This window comes from Melospiza melodia, chromosome 8 (assembly GCF_035770615.1).
Source record: "Melospiza melodia melodia isolate bMelMel2 chromosome 8, bMelMel2.pri, whole genome shotgun sequence".
Classification (NCBI taxonomy): Eukaryota; Metazoa; Chordata; class Aves; order Passeriformes; family Passerellidae; genus Melospiza; species Melospiza melodia.
Window position 1 is genome coordinate 9,558,996 of NC_086201.1, and position 21,107 is coordinate 9,580,102.

Consider the following 21,107-nt stretch of genomic DNA (forward strand, 5'->3'; position numbering starts at 1 on the left):
CAGGTATTCTTTTCCAAGTGCTTAATTAGCATAGCTTGGGACGGGGTCACCTCTTCCCCTTTAAGAACAGATTATACTGTGCTCTTCATTTAATTTGCGTGGAAGGTGTTGGTATGGAAAGCTGGCAGGGGATAGCTGGTGCACTGTCAGTTCCCATGTCAGCTTATTTAGCAGTAACTTCCTTGTATCAACAGATCTCAAGTATTTATGACTTAAAAGAAGAACGCTGCAGGTCCAGAAATCTCCTCCCAGCCTGAGGAGGAAGAAAAACACTGCTTGAATTTATCGTTTGCCACTTTGCCACCATGACGTCAGCTCAGGGCTGAGCTCTTTACCTGTGGCTGGGCCCTTAAATGAGCTGACGCCAGGAGAGAAAGGCACTTTCTCTGGGGCTTAGCAGCGAGTGGCAGCAGCACCACAAGTGGCAATGAGACGCTCTGTGTTCTTCGCTGTGTGCCTCGGCCTGGTGCTGAGCCTTTTGAAAGGTAAGAACCACTATCTTCTGTTTTGTGATTTATCAAGGCAGCTATTGTGTGGCAGTGAATGGATTTTCTAGTGCTTTCAGCAGCTGTTGAGAAGCCAGTTGTGATACACAATTCAGCATGTCTAGATTTTGATTAATTAATGATGAAAGATGTCACTGTAAGCCAACGGCTTTCCTTGTTAGCAGAACAATGGAAAATCACTGGTGCTTATGATTAACCTAATTCAGCCTATTCCAAGAGCAGTTTTCAGGACTTTCATACTAAACCCAGGTAATTCAAGCTCTGTTACAGTCATAACAAAAGGTGCAAGTGTTCCACCCCAGTACCTGTTGGCCAGAGGCTCCTTAACCAACCAGTCTGGAAAGCAGCTCCCTCTGAGCGGGCTCACTGAGCTTTTGTTCTTTCCTTTTGAAATAAATTAATGGAAACATCACCACCAGCTTTCAAGGGGGTTGCACCATAGTCTGTTCAAACTAAAGGTGTCATTCCTTAAGCCATTTAGTACATTTTCTGGCGTTGTGCCAAAGTTGGTAGTTGTGGGCCATAGCCTATAGCTAAACCTGCCTTTTCCTGATACTCGGTGAGAGGTATGAGGGGATGAAGAATTAGCAGAAGTAAAGCATCTCTATGAAGAGTTTTGCAGCAGCTTGAAGCTGTGAGAGTACAGGAATTCCTAGCTAATACAAAGATAAAATTGCAGAGATATCAGCCGAATTAAGACCTGTTAAACTTGCAACTGGTGGCAGATGGTTGTGGGTCTCTGTTGCCTACTGTGAATGAACAGATGTATTTCCAGCAACATCCACAGTGTGCTACAGACCAATTTTCAGCTGTAAATCATAAACATAGAAGTCTTCAAGATTGTCTGTTGGTTGGTTTCCTGGTTGGAGGCTTGTAGGCAATAGCAAGATGTGAACATTCTTGTGCCAAGACTTGCTGAACGCAACACCCATTTTTCACTTGATCTGACTTTGCATTAGGATAGATCTGCCCAGAAACCTTTTTCATTCTAAGCAAACATTGCAAAAGCTTTGCAGGACGTGTCCATTTGAATAGTACTGGCAAAGGCCCTGCCCTGCTCAGCAGCCAGATGTCTCTGCTGTTGTATATCCTTGGTGGTAACATCCATTTCTTTATCACAGTGGTAATGCCCAAGCCCGTTAACACATCCTGTTTCCATACATAGAAGCTTAGATCTAGGCAAACAGAGCCATAAATTAGCCACCTTTGTCCATCCAGAAGGTTCAGTTGCAGCTCATGCACTCCGCTGACACCATGGATGCTGTTCTTCCTGAGTCCAAAGGGTACTCCTGGATGATGGCTAGCCAGAGCCTCCCAGCTCTAGCAGCTGTAAAAAAAGCCACCTCTGTAACAAGTTGCCATCCCAACATCCATTGCCTGTGGCCAGCAGAGATTCAAATAATCACAGTTGTAGGAAAAATACTGATTTATACTAACTGGGGAACAATAATGCTGTTTATAGAACTCAGTGACCAGTGGGGGCAAGAGACCTGGCAGGGAACTGCCACAATTGCTCATGCTCCCCTTCACCTAGAGGAGGCTAATGGATTGCTTGTCTTTTGCATGTGCCTTTTCTATGTGAGATGCGTTTTCAATCAGAAAAAAACTGTAGAAGATTTTCCTCACTTAGGATTTTTAAAGCTCTATAAAGCTCTAGAAAAGTGGGGTCTATTTTTCAAATGTCTGCTGAGATGTGCAGACTGTGATACTGACACAGATTTTAGCCACAAATATGTTCGTCTTTCAGCTGTATGATTTTAATGCTTTAGATAAAATTATGCTTGCAGCAGCATTCATGCGGAGTAAATAAGTTTATTCTTAACTTGTAAATTAATGATTATTTAATAATAGTTAATAATAATAATTAAGTAATTCAGATTACAGTTAGATTACATTATGCAAACTGGCCATTTTTCAGTATTACACATTTATCAGCAAGGTTGGTTTATCCTTCCTACATCTATGAAAAACAAAACAAACCCCTCAAACCCAAACTCATTCCTTTTATCAAGAGTTGAGAATGACACAGGTTAAATAAAGAAACACCCAACAACTTAAACAACTAGAATATTTTGGAAAAATAAAAGCAATAACAAAGGCTGAAACCAAAGTTTGAGGAAGTATTTTCACCAGTTGGCTGGTATCACGCAGGGTTCCCTTTATTCAGAAATAATGACGACAGGAAAGGAATAGAAGAGAAATGCATAGAGCTGTAGTCCAGGGAAAGAAGGTCTTGATACTCCAGATATGCTGTAGCGGAAGGAGCATTCCTGGAATAGAAATAGCCTGCTGTCCATGTCCACAGGAATCTGTTCCAGCACAGCTCGAGGCCTGGGGCTGACAAAAGGCAGGGTAAGGCTGCCCCAGAGGTGTGGCTGCTCAGCCACACACACAGCTCCTCCCAGACCTGTTTACTCAACAATTGTCCTGTGTACAAAGAGTTCCCTAGTGCTGCCATCTCCTTTCTTTTCCCTCCATCAGAAGCCTCTGCTGAAACACCTGCTGCCACAACAGTGACACCAAGCTCAACAACTACAGGTAAGGAGCAAAGCCCTCAGACAGCCCCTTCTGGGAACAGTCCCAGGGAGCTCAGCAGCCCCCACAGAAGTTTCCCTGAACTCCTCTCCCCAGGTAGACAGATGCACCCAGACCAAGGCTGTGAATACCCTCCACAAGTCTATCTTTCCCTGCTGTTCTTTGCTGCAAGGGGGAAGCACTGGGGAAGGGTTGAGGAGGCGGCTCTTTCTGTGCTCGGCGCCTTTACCTCCTGCATCAGGCCTGGATAGAGGGGGATCCTTGTAGAGATGCCCAGGGGAATCCTGCGACCAGATCCTGCAAGGATGACTGAGGCTGGTTGCCCTGGAAGTGACAGCTTTGGCTGACACAGCAGTGGCCATAAAGCAGAAGACACGGCATTGTGTGAGGGCCTTGTGTACAAGCACAGCCCTTAGGGGACAAGGGGGCCAAGGACACACCAGGTGACACAGGCACCTCAGCCAGGGAGAGCCAAGATGCTGGGCAAGCCTCTCAGGAATTTGACTGCTCAGCCTCAAAAAGATCCACGGCATTTAGCTGCTCAGCTCTTGTCCTACACGCACAGAATTACCCAAGGCTTTTTCAACAGAGAATGCTAGGCCGTGCTGCCATGTCTCTTCTCTTCTTCAGAAAAAGGTACTGATGATGGACCAGATGGTGACCCACCAGTGGTGCCAACCACAGAACCTCCAGGTAAGGAGAAAAGCCTTCAGGCTTCCCCTTCTGCAGGCAGCTTGCAGTAACCAGGTTCCAGGGAGCAGATACCCAAGCAGGGAGGAGCTCCCCTGCCTGGGTTTCTCTGAGTTCTTCTCACACTGCATACAAAGTTACCCAGATCCTGGCTGTGACTAACTTCCACTCTTCCATCTTCCCCTGCTGGTCTTTGTTGTAAAGCAAATATGTTGGGGAAGATTAGGGCAGGCTACTCTTTCCATGCTTGTTGCCTTTGCCTATTGCACCAGGCCTGGGTACAAGGTGATCCATGCAAAGAGAAGGCCCGGGACAGCCTGTTAGCAGGCCCTGCAGGGAGCTGTTCCTGAGGCTGTTGGAGCATGGGCAGGGAGGGATGTGGGGCACAGCCCAGCAGGGAGAGACCAGGGGCCAAGGCTGTGTACCAAGGGGGAGACTGTGCCTGTCAGCTACCACTCAGCCTGATACTGGGGATGGATGTGCTCAGCCTCCACAGAGTCACCTCCCCATCCTGATCATCCAGCTTTGGGAAAGTCTTTGTGCCTCTGGCTTCTACCCACATGAGCCTGTGCCAAATCCGCTGTGAGGGAGTACAGATGAGGTCAGGAGGAGTCCAAGAGTAGAGTGTGAGAGAAGGAGTGTGAGAGGAAGACCACAGAATTCATCAAGGCTTTTTGAGCCGTCAATGCTAGGCAGTGCTGCCATGTCTCTTGTCTTTCATTTTTCAGGAAACAATACTGATAATGAGACAGCTACTGAGCCACCAGTGGTGCCACCAACAGAACCTTCAGGTAAGGAGAAAATCTTTCAGGCTTCCCCTTCCAGGGACAGCTTGCAGGTTCCAGGGAGCACTGAAGACACCCAAGCAGGGAGGAGTTCCCCTGCCTGGGTTTCTCTGAGCTCTTCTCCCACTGGAGAACAAGTTACGGGGACCATGATCTTGAAAAATCTTCCATCTGTCCCTGCTGGTCTTGGTTGTAAAGGAAATGTGTAGGGGAAGATTAGGGCAGGCTGCTGATTCCATGCTTGGTGCCTTTGCCTCCTGTGCCGCTGGGTGGATTGCCGGGTACAAGGGCTTCCATGCAAAGAGGTGACCTGGCCCTGCAGGGAGCAGTTCCTGTGGCTGCTGGAGCATGGGCAGGGAGGGATGTGGGGCACAGCCCAGCAGGGAGAGGCCAGGGGCCATGGCTGGGCACGAAGGGGCAGACTGTACCCGTCATCCTCGACTCCCAGCCTGATGCTGGGGAGGGATGTGCTCAGCATCCCCAGAGTCACCTCCCCATCCTGATCATTCAGCTTCGGGAAAGTCTTTGTGCCTCAGGCTTCCAGCCACATGAGCTGGGTCCAAGGCCACTGTGAGGGAGTGCAGATCTGGTAAGGAGAAGTCCAAGAGTAGGGTGTGAGAGAAGGAGTGTGAGAGGAATACCACAGAATTCATCAAGGCTTTTTCAGCCGTCAATGCTAGCCAGTGCTGCCATGTCTCTTGTCTTTCATTTTTCAGGAAACAATACTGATAATGAGACAGCTACTGAGCCACCAGAGGTGCCACCAACAGAACCTTCAGGTAAGGAGAAAAGCTTTCAGGCTTCCCCTTCCAGGGACAGCTTGCAGGGTCCCAGGAGCACTGCAGATACCCAAGCAGGGAGGAGTTCCCCTGCCTGGGTTTCTCTGAATTCTTCTCCCGTGTGAGACAAAGTTATCCAGATGCTGGTTGTGTATAAGTTCTTCCCTTCCATTTTTCCTTGCTGGTCTTGTTTGTAAAGGAAATGAGTTGGGGAAGATTAGGCCAGGCTGCTCCTTCCATGCTTGGTGCCTTTGCCTCCTGTGTCGGAGGGCATGGATTGTGGGGAACAAGGGCTTCCATGTAAAGAGGTGCCCAAGGCCATGCAGGGAGCTGTTCCTGAGGGTGTTGGAGCTTTGGCAGGGAGGGATGTGGGGCACAGCCCAGCAGGGAGAGGCCAGGGGCCATGGCTGGGCACCATGGGGCAGACTGTACCCGTCATCCAGCACTCCCATCCTGATGTTGGGAAGGGATGTGCTCAGCATCCCCAGCATTACGTCCCCATCACGATGGCCCAGCTTTGGGAAAGACTTTGTGCCTCTGGCTTCCAGCCACCCGAACCTGTGCCAAATGCCAACATGGGAGATTGCAGATGTGGTAAGATGGAGTCCCAGAGCCGGGTTTGAGAGAAGGACTATGAGAGAAAGAGCAGAGAATTCATCAAGGCTTTTTGAGCCGTCAATGCTAGGCAGTGCTGCCATGTCTCTTGTCTTTCATTTTTCAGGAAACAATACTGATAACGAGACAGCTACTGAGCCACCAGTGGTGCCACCAACAGAACCTTCAGGTAAGGAGAAAAGCTTTCAGGCTTCCCCTTCCGGGGACAGCTTGCAGGTTCCAGTGAGCACTGCAGATACCCAAGGAGAGGGGAGTTCCCCTGCCTGGGTTTCTCTGAATTCTTCTCCCGTGTGAGACAAAGTTATCCAGATGCTGGTTGTGTATAAGTTCTTCCCTTCCATTTTTCCTTGCTGGTCTTGTTTGTAAAGGAAATGAGTTGGGGAAGATTAGGCCAGGCTGCTCCTTCCATGCTTGGTGCCTTTGCCTCCTGTGTCGGACGGCATGGATTGTGGGGTACAAGGGCTTCCATGCAAAAGGGTGCCAAAGGCCATGCAGGGAGCTGTTCCTGAGGGTGTTGGAGCTTTGGCAGGGAGGGATGTGGGGCACAGCCCAGCAGGGAGAGACCAGGGGCCATGGCTGTGTACCAAGGGGCAGACTGTGCCCATCACCCTCCACTCCCAGCCTGATGTTGGGAAGGGATGTACTCAGCATCCCCAGCATTACGTCCCCATCACGATGGCCCACCTTTGGGAACGACTTTGTGCCTCTGGCTTCCAGCCACCCGAACCTGTGCCAAATGCCAGCCTGGGAGATTGCAGATGTGGTAAGATGGAGTCCCAGAGCCGGGTTTGAGAGAAGGACTATGAGAGAAAGAGCAGAGAATTCATCAAGGCTTTTTGAGCCGTCAGTGCTAGGCAGTGCTGCCATGTCTCTTGTCTTTCATTTTTCAGGAAACAATACTGATAATGAGACAGCTACTGAGCCACCAGTGGTGCCACCAACAGAACCTTCAGGTAAGGAGAAAATCTTTCAGTCTTCCCCTTCTGGGGACAGCTTGCAGTAAGCAGGTTCCAGGGAGCACTGCAGATACCCAAGGAGAGGGGAGTTCCCCTGCCTGGGTTTCTCTTGAGTTCTCCCATTGTAGGCAAAGCTACCCAGACCATGATCTTGAAAAGTCTTCCACTCTTCCCTCTTTCCACGATGATCTTGTTGTAAAGCAAATGTGTGGGGGAAGATGAGAGCAGGATGCTCTTTCCATGCTTGGTGCCTTTGCATGTCGCACCAGGCCTGGGTAGAAGCTGATGCTCTCAAAGGGGTGCCCAAGGCCCTGCAGGGAGCTGTTCCTGAGGCTGCTGGAGCTTTGACACGGAGGGATGTGAGGCACAGCCCCACAGGGAGAGGCCAGGGGCCGTGGCTGGGCACGAAGGGGCAGATTGTGCCTGTCATCCTCGACTCCCAGCCTGATGCTGGGGAGGGATGTGCTCAGCATCCCTAGAGTCACCTCCCCATCCTGATCATTCAGCTTTGGGAAAGTCTTTGTGCCTCAGGCTTCCAGCCACATGAGCTGGGCCCAAGGCCACTGTGAGGGAGTGCAGATCTGGTAAGGAGAAGTCCAAGAGTAGGGTGTGAGAGAAGGAGTGTGAGAGGAAGACCACAGAATTCATCAAGGCTTTTTGAGCCGTCAATGCTAGGCAGTGCTGCCATGTCTCTTGTCTTTCATTTTTCAGGAAACAATACTGATAATGAGACAGCTACTGAGCCACCAGAGGTGCCACCAACAGAACCTTCAGGTAAGGAGGAAAGCTTTCAGGCTTCCCCTTCCAGGGACAGCTTGCAGGTTCCAGTGAGCACTGCAGATACCCAAGGAGAGGCGATTTCCCCTGCCTGGGTTTCTCTGAATTCTTCTCCCGTGTGAGACAAAGTTATCCAGATGCTGGTTGTGTATAAGTTCTTCCCTTCCATTTTTCCTTGCTGGTCTTGTTTGTAAAGGAAATGAGTTGGGGAAGATTAGGCCAGGCTGCTCCTTCCATGCTTAGTGCCTTTGCCTCCTGTGTCGGAGGGCATGGATTGTGGGGTACAAGGGCTTCCATGCAAAAGGGTGCCCAAGGCCCTGCAGGGAGCTGTTCCTGAGGGTGTTGGAGCTTTGGCAGGGAGGGATGTGGGGCACAGCCCAGCAGGGAGAGACCAGGGGCCATGGCTGTGTACCAAGGGGCAGACTGTGCCCATCACCCTCCACTCCCAGCCTGATGTTGGGAAGGGATGTGCTCAGCATCCCCAGCATTACGTCCCCATCACGATGGCCCAGCTTTGGGAAAGACTGTGCCTCTGGCTTCCAGCCACCCGAACCTGTGCCAAATGCCAGCCTGGGAGATTGCAGATGTGGAAAGAAGGACTCCAAGAGCAGGGTGTGAGAGAAGGACTATGAGAGAAAGAGCAGAGAATTCATCAAGGCTTTTTGGAGAGTCGATGCTAGGCAGTGCTGCCATGTCTCTTGTCTTTCATTTTTCAGGAAACAATACTGATAACGAGACAGCTACTGAGCCACCAGTGGTGCCACCAACAGAACCTTCAGGTAAGGAGGAAAGCTTTCAAGCTTCCCCTTCTGGGGACAGCTTGCAGTAACCAGGTTCCAGTGAGCACTGCAGATACCCAAGGAGTGGGGAGTTCCCCTGGCTGGGTTTCTCTTGAGTTCTCCCATTGTAGGCAAAGCTACCCAGACCATGATCTTGAAAAGTCTTCCACTCTTCCCTCTTTCCACGCTGATCTCCTTGTAAAGCAAATGTGTGGGGGAAGATGAGAGCAGGCTGCTCTTTCCATGCTTGGTGCCTTTGCCTGTCAATACAGGCCTGGGTAGAAGGTGATCCTCTCAAAGGGTTGCCCAAGGCCCTGCAGGGAGTTGTTCCTGAGGCTGTTGGAGCATGGGCAGGGAGAGAAGTGGGGAACAGCCCCACAGGGAGAGGCCAGGGGCCGTGGCTGGGCACGAAGGGGCAGATTGTGCCCGTCATCCTCGACTCCCAGCCTGATGCTGGGGAGGGATGTGCTCAGCATCCCTAGAGTCACCTCCCCATCCTGATCATTCAGCTTTGGGAAAGTCTTTGTGCCTCTGGCTTCCAGCCACATGAGCTGGAAGGCCACTGTGAGGGAGTGCAGATCTGGTAAGGAGAAGTCCAAGAGTAGGGTGTGAGAGAAGGAGTGTGAGAGGAAGACCACAGAATTCATCAAGGCTTTTTGAGCCGTCAATGCTAGGCAGTGGTGCCATGTCTCTTCTCTTTCATTTTTCAGGAAACAGTACTGATAATGAGACAGCTACTGAGCCACCAGTGGTGCCACCAACAGAAGCTTCAGGTAAGGAGGAAAGCTTTCAGGCTTCCCCCTCCGGGGAAAACTTGCAGGTTCCAGGGAGCAGTGCAGATACCCAAGCAGGGAGGAGTTCCCCTGCCTGGGTTTCTCTGAATTCTTTTCCCATGTGAGACAAAGTTATTCAGATGCTGGTTGTGTATATGTTCTTCTCTTCCATTTTTCCTTGCTGGTTTGGTTGTAGAGGAAATGAGTTGCGGAAGGTTAGGGCAGGCTGCTGATTCCATGCTTGGTGCCTTTGCCTCCTGTGCCGCTGGGTGGATTGCCGGGTACATGGGCTTCCATGTAAAGAGGTGCCCAAGGCCCTGCAGGGAGCTGTTCCTGAGGGTGTTGGAGCTTTGGCAGGGAGGGATGTGGGGCACAGCCCAGCAGGGAGAGGCCAGGGGCCATGGCTGGGCACCATGGGGCAGACTGTGCCCGTCATCCTGCACTCCCATCCTGATGTTGGGAAGGGATGTGCTCAGCATCCCCAGCATTACGTCCACATCACGATGGCCCAGCTTTGGGAACGACTTTGTGCCTCTGGCTTCCAGCCACCCGAACCTGTGCCAAATGCCAGCCTGGGAGATTGCAGATGTGGTAAGATGGAGTCCCAGAGCCGGGTTTGAGAGAAGGACTATGAGAGAAAGAGCAGAGAATTCATCAAGGCTTTTTGAGCCGTCAGTGCTAGGCAGTGCTGCCATGTCTCTTGTCTTTCATTTTTCAGGAAACAATACTGATAATGAGACAGCTACTGAGCCACCAGTGGTGCCACCAACAGAACCTTCAGGTAAGGAGAAAATCTTTCAGTCTTCCCCTTCTGGGGACAGCTTGCAGTAAGCAGGTTCCAGGGAGCACTGCAGATACCCAAGGAGAGGGGAGTTCCCCTGCCTGGGTTTCTCTTGAGTTCTCCCATTGTAGGCAAAGCTACCCAGACCATGATCTTGAAAAGTCTTCCACTCTTCCCTCTTTCCACGATGATCTTGTTGTAAAGCAAATGTGTGGGGGAAGATGAGAGCAGGATGCTCTTTCCATGCTTGGTGCCTTTGCATGTCGCACCAGGCCTGGGTAGAAGCTGATGCTCTCAAAGGGGTGCCCAAGGCCCTGCAGGGAGCTGTTCCTGAGGCTGCTGGAGCTTTGACACGGAGGGATGTGAGGCACAGCCCCACAGGGAGAGGCCAGGGGCCGTGGCTGGGCACGAAGGGGCAGACTGTACCCGTCATCCTCGACTCCCAGCCTGATGCTGGGGAGGGATTTGCTCAGCATCCCCAGAGTCACCTCCCCATCCTGATCATCCAGCTTTGGGAAAGTCTTTGTGCCTCTGGCTTCCAGCCACATGAGCCTGTGCCAAATCCGCTGTGGGGGAGTGCAGATGTGCTATGGAGGAGTCCAAGAGTAGAGTGTGAGAAAAGATCTGTGAGAGAAAGTAGACAGAATTGCCCAATATTTTTTTGAAGAGTCAATGCTAGGCAGTGCTGCCATGTCTCTTGTCTTTCATTTTCCAGGAAACAATACTGATAATGAGACAGCTACTGAGCCACCAGTGGTGCCACCAACAGAACCTTCAGGTAAGGAGAAAAGCTTTCAGGCTTCCCCTTCTGGGGACAGCTTGCAGTAACCAGGTTCCAGGGAGCACTGCAGATAGCCAAGCAGGGAAAGGCTCCCCTGCTTGGGCTTCTCAGAGTTCTTCTCCCACTGGGGATAAAGTTATCTAGACCATGATCTTGAAAAATCTTCCATTCTTCCATCTTTCTATGCTGGTCTTTGTTTTGAAGGAATTGTGTTGGGGAACGTTAGGGCAGGCTGCTGATTCCATGCTTGTTGCCTTTGCCTCCTGTGTCGCTGGGTGGATTGCGGGGTACAAGGGCTTCCATGTAAAGAGGTGCCCAAGGCCCTGCAGGGAGCTGTTCCTGAGGCTGTTGAGGCTTGGGCAGGGAGGGATCTGATGCATGGCCCAGCCAGGAAGGGTGAGGGGCCGTGGCTGGGCACCAAGGGGCAGACTTTGCCTGCCATCCTCCACTTCCAGCCTGATGCTTGGGAGCCCCAGCCAGAAGGGCCAAAGCTCCTGCTTGGCTCACCCTGAGGAGGGGCATTGTCCCCCAGCTCTTCCTCCATGGTGGGCTTCACATGCTCATCCTTCCTGCCAGCACCCCACCTACCCATCATGATGGCCAAGCTTTGGGAAACACTTTGTGCCCCTGGCTTTCAGCCACATGAACCTGTGCCCAACACTACTATGGGGGAGTGTAGATGTGCAGGCTGTGCCCAGGATGATCGGCCTAGACACTGATGATGACTATGTAGCAGAAGAAGCATTCCAGGAATAGAAATAGTTGTGCTGTCAGAATCTGTTAGAGCACAGGGGTGTGTGTTAGCAAAGGCAGTCATCCTTCCAGTGCTCTGGAAGAGAACAGAAGGAGTTTTAAAGGATGCTTTGGAAGTGCTGAGTGCAGAGGCTGTGTGCTCGTGCCTGGGATGCCTCAGAGCCTGTTCTGAGAGCCAGTGCTGCTGCAGGGAGCCTACAACTCAGCATTTGTCACTTGGCTGGGAAAGGCAGGGAGGGTACAGAACTGCTGCTGGTAAGGAGGACTCAAGGAGCAGGGTGTGAGAGAAGGACTATGAGAGAGAAACACAATTCCCCAAGGCATTTTGAGCCATCAATGCTAGACAGTGCTGCCATGTCTCTTGTCTTTCATTTCTCAGGAAACAGTACTGATAATGAGACAGCTACTAAGCCACCAGTGGTGCCACCAACAGAACCTTCAGGTAAGGAGAAAAGCTTTCAGGCTTCCCCTTCTGGGGACAGCTTGCAGTAAGCAGGTTCCAGGGAGCACTGCAGATACCCAAGGAGAGGGGAGTTCCCCTGCCTGGGTTTCTCTTGAGTTCTCCCATTGTAGGCAAAGCTACCCAGACCATGATCTTGAAAAGTCTTCCACTCTTCCCTCTTTCCACGATGATCTTGTTGTAAAGCAAATGTGTGGGGGAAGATGAGAGCAGGCTGCTCTTTCCATGCTTGGTGCCTTTGCCTGTCAATACAGGCCTGGGTAGAAGCTGATGCTCTCAAAGGGGTGCCCAAGGCCCTGCAGGGAGTTGTTCCTGAGGCTGTTGGAGCATGGGCAGGGAGAGAAGTGGGGAACAGCCCCACAGGGAGAGGCCAGGGGCCGTGGCTGGGCACAAAGCGGCAGATTGTGCCCGTCATCCTCGACTCCCAGCCTGATGCTGGGGAGGGATGTGCTCAGCATCCCCAGAGTCACCTCCCCATCCTGATCATGCAGCTTTGGGAAAGTCTTTGTGCCTCAGGCTTCCAGCCACATGAGCTGGGCCCAAGGCCACTGTGAGGGAGTGCAGATTTGGTAAGGAGAAGTCCAAGAGTAGGGTGTGAGAGAAGGAGTGTGAGAGGAAGACCACAGAATTCATCAAGGCTTTTTGAGCCGTCAATGCTAGGCAGTGCTGCCATGTCTCTTGTCTTTCATTTTTCAGGAAACAATACTGATAATGAGACAGCTACTGAGCCACCAGTGGTGCCACCAACAGAACCTTCAGGTAAGGAGAAAAGCTTTCAGGCTTCCCCTTCCAGGGACAGCTTGCAGGTTCCAGGGAGCACTGAAGACACCCAAGCAGGGAGGAGTTCCCCTGCCTGGGTTTCTCTGAGCTCTTCTCCCACTGGAGAACAAGTTATGCGGACTGTGATCTTGCAAAATCTTCCATCTGTCCCTGCTGGTCTTGGTTGTAAAGGAAATGAGTTGGGGAAGATTAGGGCAGGCTGCTGATTCCATGCTTGGTGCCTTTGCCTCCTGTGCCGCTGGGTGGATTGCCGGGTACATGGGCTTCCATGTAAAGAGGTGACCTGGCCCTGCAGGGAGCTGTTCCTGTGGCTGCTGGAGCATGGGCAGGGAGGGATGTGGGGCACAGCCCAGCAGGGAGAGGCCAGGGGCCATGGCTGGGCACCACGAGGGAAACTGTGCCTGTCATCCTCCACTCCCAGCCTGATGCTGGGGAGGGATGTGTTCAGCATCCCCGGAGTCACCTTCACATCCTGATGGCCCAGCTCTGGCAAAGACTTTGTGCCTCTAGCCACCACTCACATGAGCCTGTGCCAAAGGCCACCAAGGGAAATGCACATGTGCTAAGGAGGGTTCCAAGAGCCGGGTTTGAAAGAAGGATTATGAGAGCAAGAAGATGGCATTTCTGAGGGCTTTTTGAGCAGTAGATCCTAGGCAATGCTATCATGGCTCTTCTCTTCCCTTTTGCAGGAAACAATACTGATAATGAGACAGCTACTGAGCCACCAGTGGTGCCATCTTCAGGTGAGGAGAAAAGCTTTCAGGGTTCCCCTTCTGGGGACAGCTTGCAGTAACCAGGTTCCAGGGAGCGCTGAATTTCTCCAAGCAGGGAGAAGTTCCCCTGCCTGGGTTTCTCTGAGTTCTTTTCCCATGGGAGACAAAGTTACTCAGACCATGACCTTGAAAAATCTTCCACTCTTCCATCTTTCCCTGCTGGTCATTCTGCAAGGGGAATGTGTGGTGGGACATTTGAGGAGGTTGTTCATTCCATGCCTGTTGATGTTGCCTCCTGTGCCGGTGGGTGGATTGCAGGGTACCAGGGTTTCCATGTAAAGGGTTGCCCAAGGCCCTGCAGGGAGCTGTTCCTGAGGCTGTTGGAGCATGGGCAGGGAGGGATGTGGGGCACAGCCCAGCAGGGAGAGACCAGGGACCATGGCTGTGGAGCACGGAGCAGGCCATGCCTGGTGTTCTCCACTCTCAGCTTGATGCTTTTTGAACAGACAATTCTTGGCTGTGCTGCCATGTCTTTTGTCTTCTGTTCTTCACGTAATAATTCTGTAATTTGAACAGATCGTGATGCAACAGAGATACCATCTTCAGCACCTACAGCTGAAAGGCAAATATGCTCATGCAGCATTTTCTTGGGACAGCTTGGAGTGACCAAATCCCAGAGAGCTCTGTAGCCCCTTCTGACAGGAAGGAGTTCCTCTGCCTTGTGTTTCCCATATTCCTTTTCCAGGAGAGACAAACCTGACCAGTTGCTGGCCATGAATATCCTTCTCTCTTTCCTCTTTTCCTGCTGGCCTTTGCTGCAGGGAGAATGTGTTGGGGAAAATTGGTGGAGGTTGCTTTTTTCGTGCTCCTTGCCTTTGCCTCTTTCAGCAGGCAAGGATACAAGAGAATCTCTGCAAAGAGGTGACCTGGCCCTGAAGGGAGCTGTGCCTGAGGCTGCTGGAGCACAGGCAGGGAGGGAGCTGGGGCAGAGCCTGGCATAGGGCTGGGGCCAGGAACTGTGTCTGGGGGACAGGGCATCTGTCTGTCCTGGAGCTCTCCATACCCCACCTTTTTCAGTCCCAGTAGGGCCTTCCAATGTAGGCAAAATGTCCTCATTCAACGCTGTATCTCCCTGCCACTCTTCCCTGAGGGGCCTTGCTGCAAGTGGAATGTGTTTGGAGGAGTTCACAATTGTTGTAGCTTTGTGCTTGGGATCTTTTTCATCAGGAAAAAATTTGGCTTCATTAGGTTCTCTGGAAAAAATAATTGGAAGTGAACCTTTTAGGAAGTGAAAATTCATTGAGTGTTTTAGTTTTTATTTTTTGGGGTATGAATGAGAATTCCTATTTTTTCCCCATTTCACAGAAAATGTCTCATCCATGAGACTGTACTTATGGAGTGAAACGTAAAAAACAAGGCAGGGTGAAAAACAGAATTTGATATCTTGAAAGAGAACTGTAATTTCCATCCTATATATAAGATGTATAGAAATATAAATTTTAATTTCTTATTAACCACTTAAATTATATATAGATATAAAATGCATACTTTAAAACCTTACAGAATATATATATAATTACTCTGAGAAAATATATTATGATTCACTTTGGAGTTCTCATTTTATTGATGTGTCTGCAGTAAAGGACTGTGCTATGACACTGTCATTATAAGGCAAGTGTGTACCAGTGCACCATTAAAGATACACAGGCTATTGCAGTCTGTATTTTTCTAACAGTCACTGCTTTTGGCAAGCCTTGGTATCCCTTCTTTCTTTGATTTGGTTTTAGTTGTGTTAAGTGGAGTTGAACTCTGAATGCTCAGTGTGACAGATAATGAATTTCAGCCATACTCTGTGTCCTCACTGTGATATCCTGCTGGATTGTGTGGGGAAAACAGTTACTATACATTAAACAAGCCAGATATACAGATGTATGCTCTGCAATTGCATCTATACTCTCTAAAACATATCTGGTAGATTCCCTTACTAGAAGTATATGTGAACTACTCAATGTATGAATGACTTTATGTATGAACTAGCTATTGCAGAAACTCACAGAAACCCTAATGTCAATATGTTTCATCTTGGTATTAGCAGATTTCTGCCTTGGAGATCCTTGTGGAACAAGTTTAGCTACGTGTGTTTCCTTACATAGCAATTACACCTGCCTGTGCCCATATGGATACTTCTACAGCAATGAGGATTGTAAGAAAGGTGAGTTGCAGAAGGGCATCAATGCTTTTAGTTACCTGCTCAGGTGGATTTTGCTTCCCATATAGCTTTGTTGTCATGTTATAATTGAAAACAAAATCAGTCTGGGAAAGTGACTGCTGAGTGCTTTCTTGCTTTGCAGGCAGCCACTCCTACAATGACCTAGATTGCAATCTTGCAAAACAGTGACAGCCAAGAAGGTTAATGTTCTAGGAAAAGAAGGTGAATTCTCTGTCAGGAGTGCAGGAGATTAAAATGAGTGAAAAGCAGGAAAAAAAATGCAAGTGTAAACCTGACATTGATATTAATGACAATGATTTAAAAAAGAGCAAACTTGTGAACAACCGGATTGATTTTCCCCATTGCTAAACACTCATCAGAGTCCTGTGGAAATGCATCTTAGAAATGCTTCTGAAGGCCAAGCATGTGGGAAAATAGGGCTTCTTATTTAAGGATCAGCAAGCAGGATTCTCAAATTTACTTGTGAGGCTTAAGAAGCAAGTTGATTCTGAATTACTTTCTCTGTAAACCACAGTGAACCACATTAGCTGCTTAATAGCTGCAAATTTGGAGTACTTGATATACATTTTTTCTCACCAAATTCTGTAACACCTTGCAAAAAGTCTTGTAGCTTCAGGCCACGTGACAGTTTAATGTTACTCAGTTTCATATACAGGACAGATTGTTTGGGCCCAGGATCCTGCCTTCTACCCTGGCAGCCAAAGTATATCCCCCATTGTGACTGAGTTGATTTGTCCTTTGCTAATCCCTGCTGTATATGAAAAATAGCACTGATTTATTTTCTGCATTGTATTTCCCCATCCCTAAAAGCTGGAGAACTCTAAGGTGAAACTGAGCTTTCCTGAATGCTTTCTAATTTACACTCTCTGTTCTCATTCCAGGGGACGTATACCCATGCTCCATTGTAGTGAACATATCTTACAATAAAAATCTTGAAATTGTAAATTCCACAGAGTATCAAGAACTGTACAACGATGTATCAGCATTTGTGAGTGACAATGGTTTTTCCTCCCATATATTTAAAGCTATTTTAGATGTCATGTAGACAGAGAGGACACTCTCTTTAATATGGGGCCTAGAAAAGTTCCTCTCTACAAGAGATCTGCTTCTTTCAAAGAATGCTTCACATTAGTTTAGACCTATTTATAAAAGACTTGAATTTTGTCCTCAGATGAGCCATGCATGGCTCCTGCTGAAGTGAAGGGAATCCCTGAAGTAATATCTGCATTTTTAGTACCATTTCTGTTCTGGGGAGTTCTCATATAAATTGCTCTCCATCTTTGACCATTCCTTCTCCAGAAACAATGGGGCTGAGTGAAGTTTTCCAGCCTATTGAGTTTCTGATCCCTGCTGTTTGCTGAAGGCTCAATAATACTCAGTGGTATGAGTAAAAATGAACAGCTTTAATTTTTTTAAAAAGAAAATTACTGGCTCCACACAGCACAAACTTCTCCAAATGGCCAACCAGCTGTGTCTAAATACCAAATAACAACCCTCTTCCATAAGTCTGCCAGTATTAGTATTTTAGTGTTTTTAGTGAAATGGATACTGCACATTTTTTATAATTCTATGATTATACATAATATTTGGTATTAGATTTCCTGGAGAAATACGAAAGATGATCAGTTTAATTTATACTGCCATGTTGAAACAAGTGACTTGCTTATTTCTCTGCCTGGCAGTAAGGAAAAATATATATGCAACTCTACCAGACATCTGATTAAAAAATATTCACAATGTTATACAGGAATGATCAAAAATGGTTATCAATTTCTGCATATTATTATATTGCTTACTATTAATGTTGTCTCAGAAAGTGACCAAAAGTTATTCCTCCAGAATGTTAAAAAAGTTTCTCAATTTTTTGTCCAGCATTTTTTTCCTGATATGGCTACAGAAGAGCATCATATGTCAACTAAAATAAATACACAATAGAGTGCAAAAGTGAAAATAGCATAGAAAATAATTTGAATTTTATTACAAAGAAAGAGATAGAGTTGATCTTTCATTCCAGTTGAATCAGACATCTTATCCTCTTCTCACGGTGCCTCCTGCTTTTGTGGCAGTTGAAGGCCTCTGCCTCCATTGGTTGTTCCCTCCTTCACATGGCATGAGGGAAAGCAGTGATGTCTCTTCTGATCTGTTGAGCTCCCAATGCTTTCATCAGTGCTTCCTCCCACAAGATTGACCCTGATGATCCCACTTCACTCCCTCCCAGGGACATGTGCCATCTGTGAGGGGGTCAACTTCTCCCTGTTCCCTCTCCTTGTACTCAGACTGGGGCTATTGAGACACCCTCCTAAGCAATGAGCTTGCAAAGGGATATCTGTAGCTCTCAGCCAGCTAACCCAGCCTGACATTCATTCTCCATCCCTCCACTACACTCCCATCCATATTCTAGAGCACCACCCCACTGTTCCTCTTCTGCAATGCCTTTCCTGGTGGATATAACACATCACCTTCCTTTATTTGTGCCTATAGTAGCATATTCTGTATAAAAACTTTATTGCTGAAGCCTCAGTGGTTCATATGTATTTGGGCTATGTGTCTGCTTGCCTTGAACTCCAATTTCTTTCTCTTTTATAGTTTAAGGAGGCCTTCAAAAATCTATCAGGATATGTAGAAACTGTCATCAAGAAAATTCAGTAAGTTTGCTGGTTTGTTTTTTGCATACTACATACTTCCACATACCTCATTGTAATCTGTTTCCTGTGAAGTTCTCAATTCAATAAAAAATATGGGATGAGTTCAGCTCAGAATGCTTCCCCATAAAGGAGGGATGCTGGCCCCATTTTTACCCCAGTGTTTCTGTGAAATGGGCAGGCTGAGGCAGCCCCACACTGTATGTCCTGCTGCTAGCACCATGTAGGACGCAGCACTGTGCTGTAGCTAGCAGTCCCTGTGAAATGTGACATGTCTGAAATTCTAACAGTTAACTCTGAGTTCCTGTGACCATTGGGAGTGCCACCCAGCTTGGAGTCCCAGCGTAATTTAAAAACCCTCGTTACAGAAGGCATAGCAAATGTATTTTATTGTGCATTTGTTGGTGTCTCCTGATGGCAGGTTGAGCAAAGATGCTGCTGAATGGGTTGTGGTGTAGCTGTGGGCATAGTTCCCTTGCTGGTCTAGGCAGACCTTGTGAGATGTCTCTTCTTCCCCATCCCCATCTGTCACAAGGTACTGACCCCAGAGCTCTGCCAGCTCCTCTGTGTTTCCTAACCCCTATGAAGCAAAACCTGGCATGCTAGCACACAATGTCAACCCTTCCAGGGCACCCCAGGGATTAAGCAGCTAAGCAGAATGTTGTCCTAACAGAGCTGTGGGGGCAGTAACTTCCAGCAGAGCAGCTGTGACGTGGGGCACAGTAAACACCTCAAGGAATGCAGCAGTCTGCCACTGCGGGATATTTGTGTGCATATCCTGGCAGCAGGAGGTTTAGCTGAAGAACAGGGAAGTCACTGCTGCTCTCCACCTCACACCAGGGAGGTTGCCGTGAGCTGAACCCAACCCAGGTAGTGTGTAGCCTGCACAGATACCTCTACATGGCAAACAGCCCTGTCTGCATTCATGGTGGTCACACCCTGAATTATCCTCACCTCCACATCACGCCTGGATAAACCCACAGGCTGATGGAAGTTAGGGTCTAAGAGATGAGGTTCTCCACATTGCAGCTGGTTTGAGGTTAACCCAGCTAGAAAATGCTAGTTCTGTATCAAAAGCACACAAAGGAGCAGTGCTGTTATCATTAAATCCAGCAGTTACCTATTTACACCTGGACCTACTGGAAAGATGGCTGTTAATGTATTCCTGAGCAAGACTTACACTCATTTTCAGGTCTCTTGGCAACTACCTACTTTATGGGGGGAGGGAGGGAGATTTGGCAGATTTTCTCTCATCTTTGCATCTAGCTTGCATCTAGGTAGCTTTGCTAGCTTGCTATATGGATTGTGTGAGACTTTAAAATGGTCCTGTCTGTCCCTTTCAGACGTCTAAGCCAGAGTGAAAACAGAAATTCTGGTCCAGGACTGAATGTAACAGTGACAAACCTGTTCTCAGACAAATCAGTTCAAAATGAATCTACAGTTAGCGATGCAATAAGAGCTGCAATCAACAATAGCCACTCCTTTGTCACGTCTTATCAGGGTATGTAACTCCTTGCTAGGGAAGCAGCTAATCAGCAGAAACAGAGATTTTTAAAACCTGGTTGGAAGATTTCTGTGGGCATAGGAGCCCATCAAATCATAAGCCTTGTTGATTTTAAGGAGCTGAATGTTCAGTCTCGGGTAATTTCGATGAGTCAACAATTCAGTGCTAATCTCTTTTGTCTTATTAAGGCTTCCTACTCCCTGTGTAAAGAAGAAAAGGTAAATATTTTTCCCTGGTAAGCAATGGCATGGTGGTTTTAACCTGCTGAGTGTTAAGAAGTGGGAAAAATCAGGATAAAATATATACAGATATATATTATGCATCTGAGAATAAGCCAGTATTTTACTGGCAAAATAGGATGAAACTCTCTTTAGACTTCTCCCATAATAAGCCATGGTAATTGAAATGAGGCCTCACTGATTAGCTAATGAGCTAAGGCATTTGTTGATGTAAACCAATAGTCTTGCATTATTAAAGGTATAATACTGGGAGAAAGAGTTTGAAATTAAAATAAGGATGTTTTTTCTTTTTTTTTTTAAGTTCCTGTTTTGAAATCAGCTTTTTAAAAAGGCATAGCTAATAATAAAGAGTCCATTTCATGGCTTAAAGCCTGAGTTTGTTGTGTGAAGGTGACTGTATCCTCAGCTGTGAGAAGGAAATAGAAAACCACTGGGAGCTCCCAAGGCACCAGTGCAGTCACATCCCTCTACAGCATGCCATGCACTGAGGTCTTTAAACCATTCCCACCACAAGGACATGGATCTAAAGAGCAACACACTGGGCAACCAGGATACTAATGCTGCTCATGAAATAAGTGCAAGCCCATAAACATTTATATCTGTCTAGAACTGTATAGAATCTGGGTCTCACAGCTCGGCTGTGGAAAAAACTAGGAGAACAGTTATGATTTTTCTCTGTAGGGTTTTTGGTTTTGTTTGTTTGGGTTTTTTTTGTTTGGTTTTTTTTGTTTTGTTTTTGGTTTTTTTTTTTGTTTTTGTTTTTTTAAGTGAGTCCAAAAGTTAGTTTTCAGAATATGAACTTACAGGAAGAATGTCTCTTTTCATGGACTGGAGCCAGGAAGGTTTGGAGATAGTTGAAGGAGGCTGAGAAACAAAAGGTCAGAAGATGTGACCACAACTATTAAGAGCAAGGAGGGAAAAAGGGCTGGTCTGACAGTCTGAAATATTGATGTCCCAAGAAAAGGAGTTTCATTTTTTTTCTATTTAGAATTATTAAATAATTGGTTTATGATTTACTGGGCAGGTGCA

At 48.0% G+C, this 21,107-nt stretch overlaps 1 protein-coding gene across 43 annotated transcripts; it reads left to right on the forward strand.

Moving 5' to 3' along the window:
- Positions 1 to 214: 214 nt before the first annotated feature.
- On the forward strand, positions 215 to 19,954 carry MUC13 (mucin 13, cell surface associated). Of its 43 annotated transcripts, none has more exons than XM_063161692.1 (19): positions 221 to 485; positions 2,988 to 3,044; positions 3,672 to 3,734; positions 4,460 to 4,522; positions 5,233 to 5,295; positions 6,017 to 6,079; positions 6,801 to 6,863; positions 7,578 to 7,640; positions 8,360 to 8,422; positions 9,133 to 9,195; positions 9,914 to 9,976; positions 10,692 to 10,754; positions 11,890 to 11,952; positions 12,667 to 12,729; positions 13,440 to 13,493; positions 15,556 to 15,675; positions 16,575 to 16,681; positions 18,280 to 18,338; positions 19,679 to 19,948. In XM_063161692.1, exons 1-19 carry the CDS (start codon positions 428 to 430, stop codon positions 19,842 to 19,844), a joined length of 1,377 nt encoding a protein of 458 aa, XP_063017762.1. In that variant the 5' UTR covers positions 221 to 427; the 3' UTR covers positions 19,845 to 19,948. The 43 variants fall into 43 exon arrangements, with proteins under 43 accessions (XP_063017799.1, XP_063017797.1, XP_063017806.1 ...); XM_063161693.1 differs by having other exon boundaries at positions 224 to 485; positions 15,559 to 15,675; positions 19,679 to 19,946; XM_063161704.1 differs by lacking the exon at positions 5,233 to 5,295 and having other exon boundaries at positions 218 to 485; positions 19,679 to 19,951.
- Positions 19,955 to 21,107: the final 1,153 nt, after the last annotated feature.

Excerpts from the sequence above, each read along its gene's own strand:
- MUC13 (XM_063161692.1), top strand. The coding sequence starts at position 428 with ATGAGACGCTCTGTGTTCTTCGCTGTGTGCCTCGGCCTGGTGCTGAGC. Across the intron at positions 11,953-12,666 it reads GCCACCAACAGAACCTTCAG|GAAACAATACTGATAATGAG; the intron begins GTAAGGAGAAAA and ends TTCATTTTTCAG. Across the intron at positions 16,682-18,279 it reads ACAACGATGTATCAGCATTT|TTTAAGGAGGCCTTCAAAAA; the intron begins GTGAGTGACAAT and ends TCTCTTTTATAG.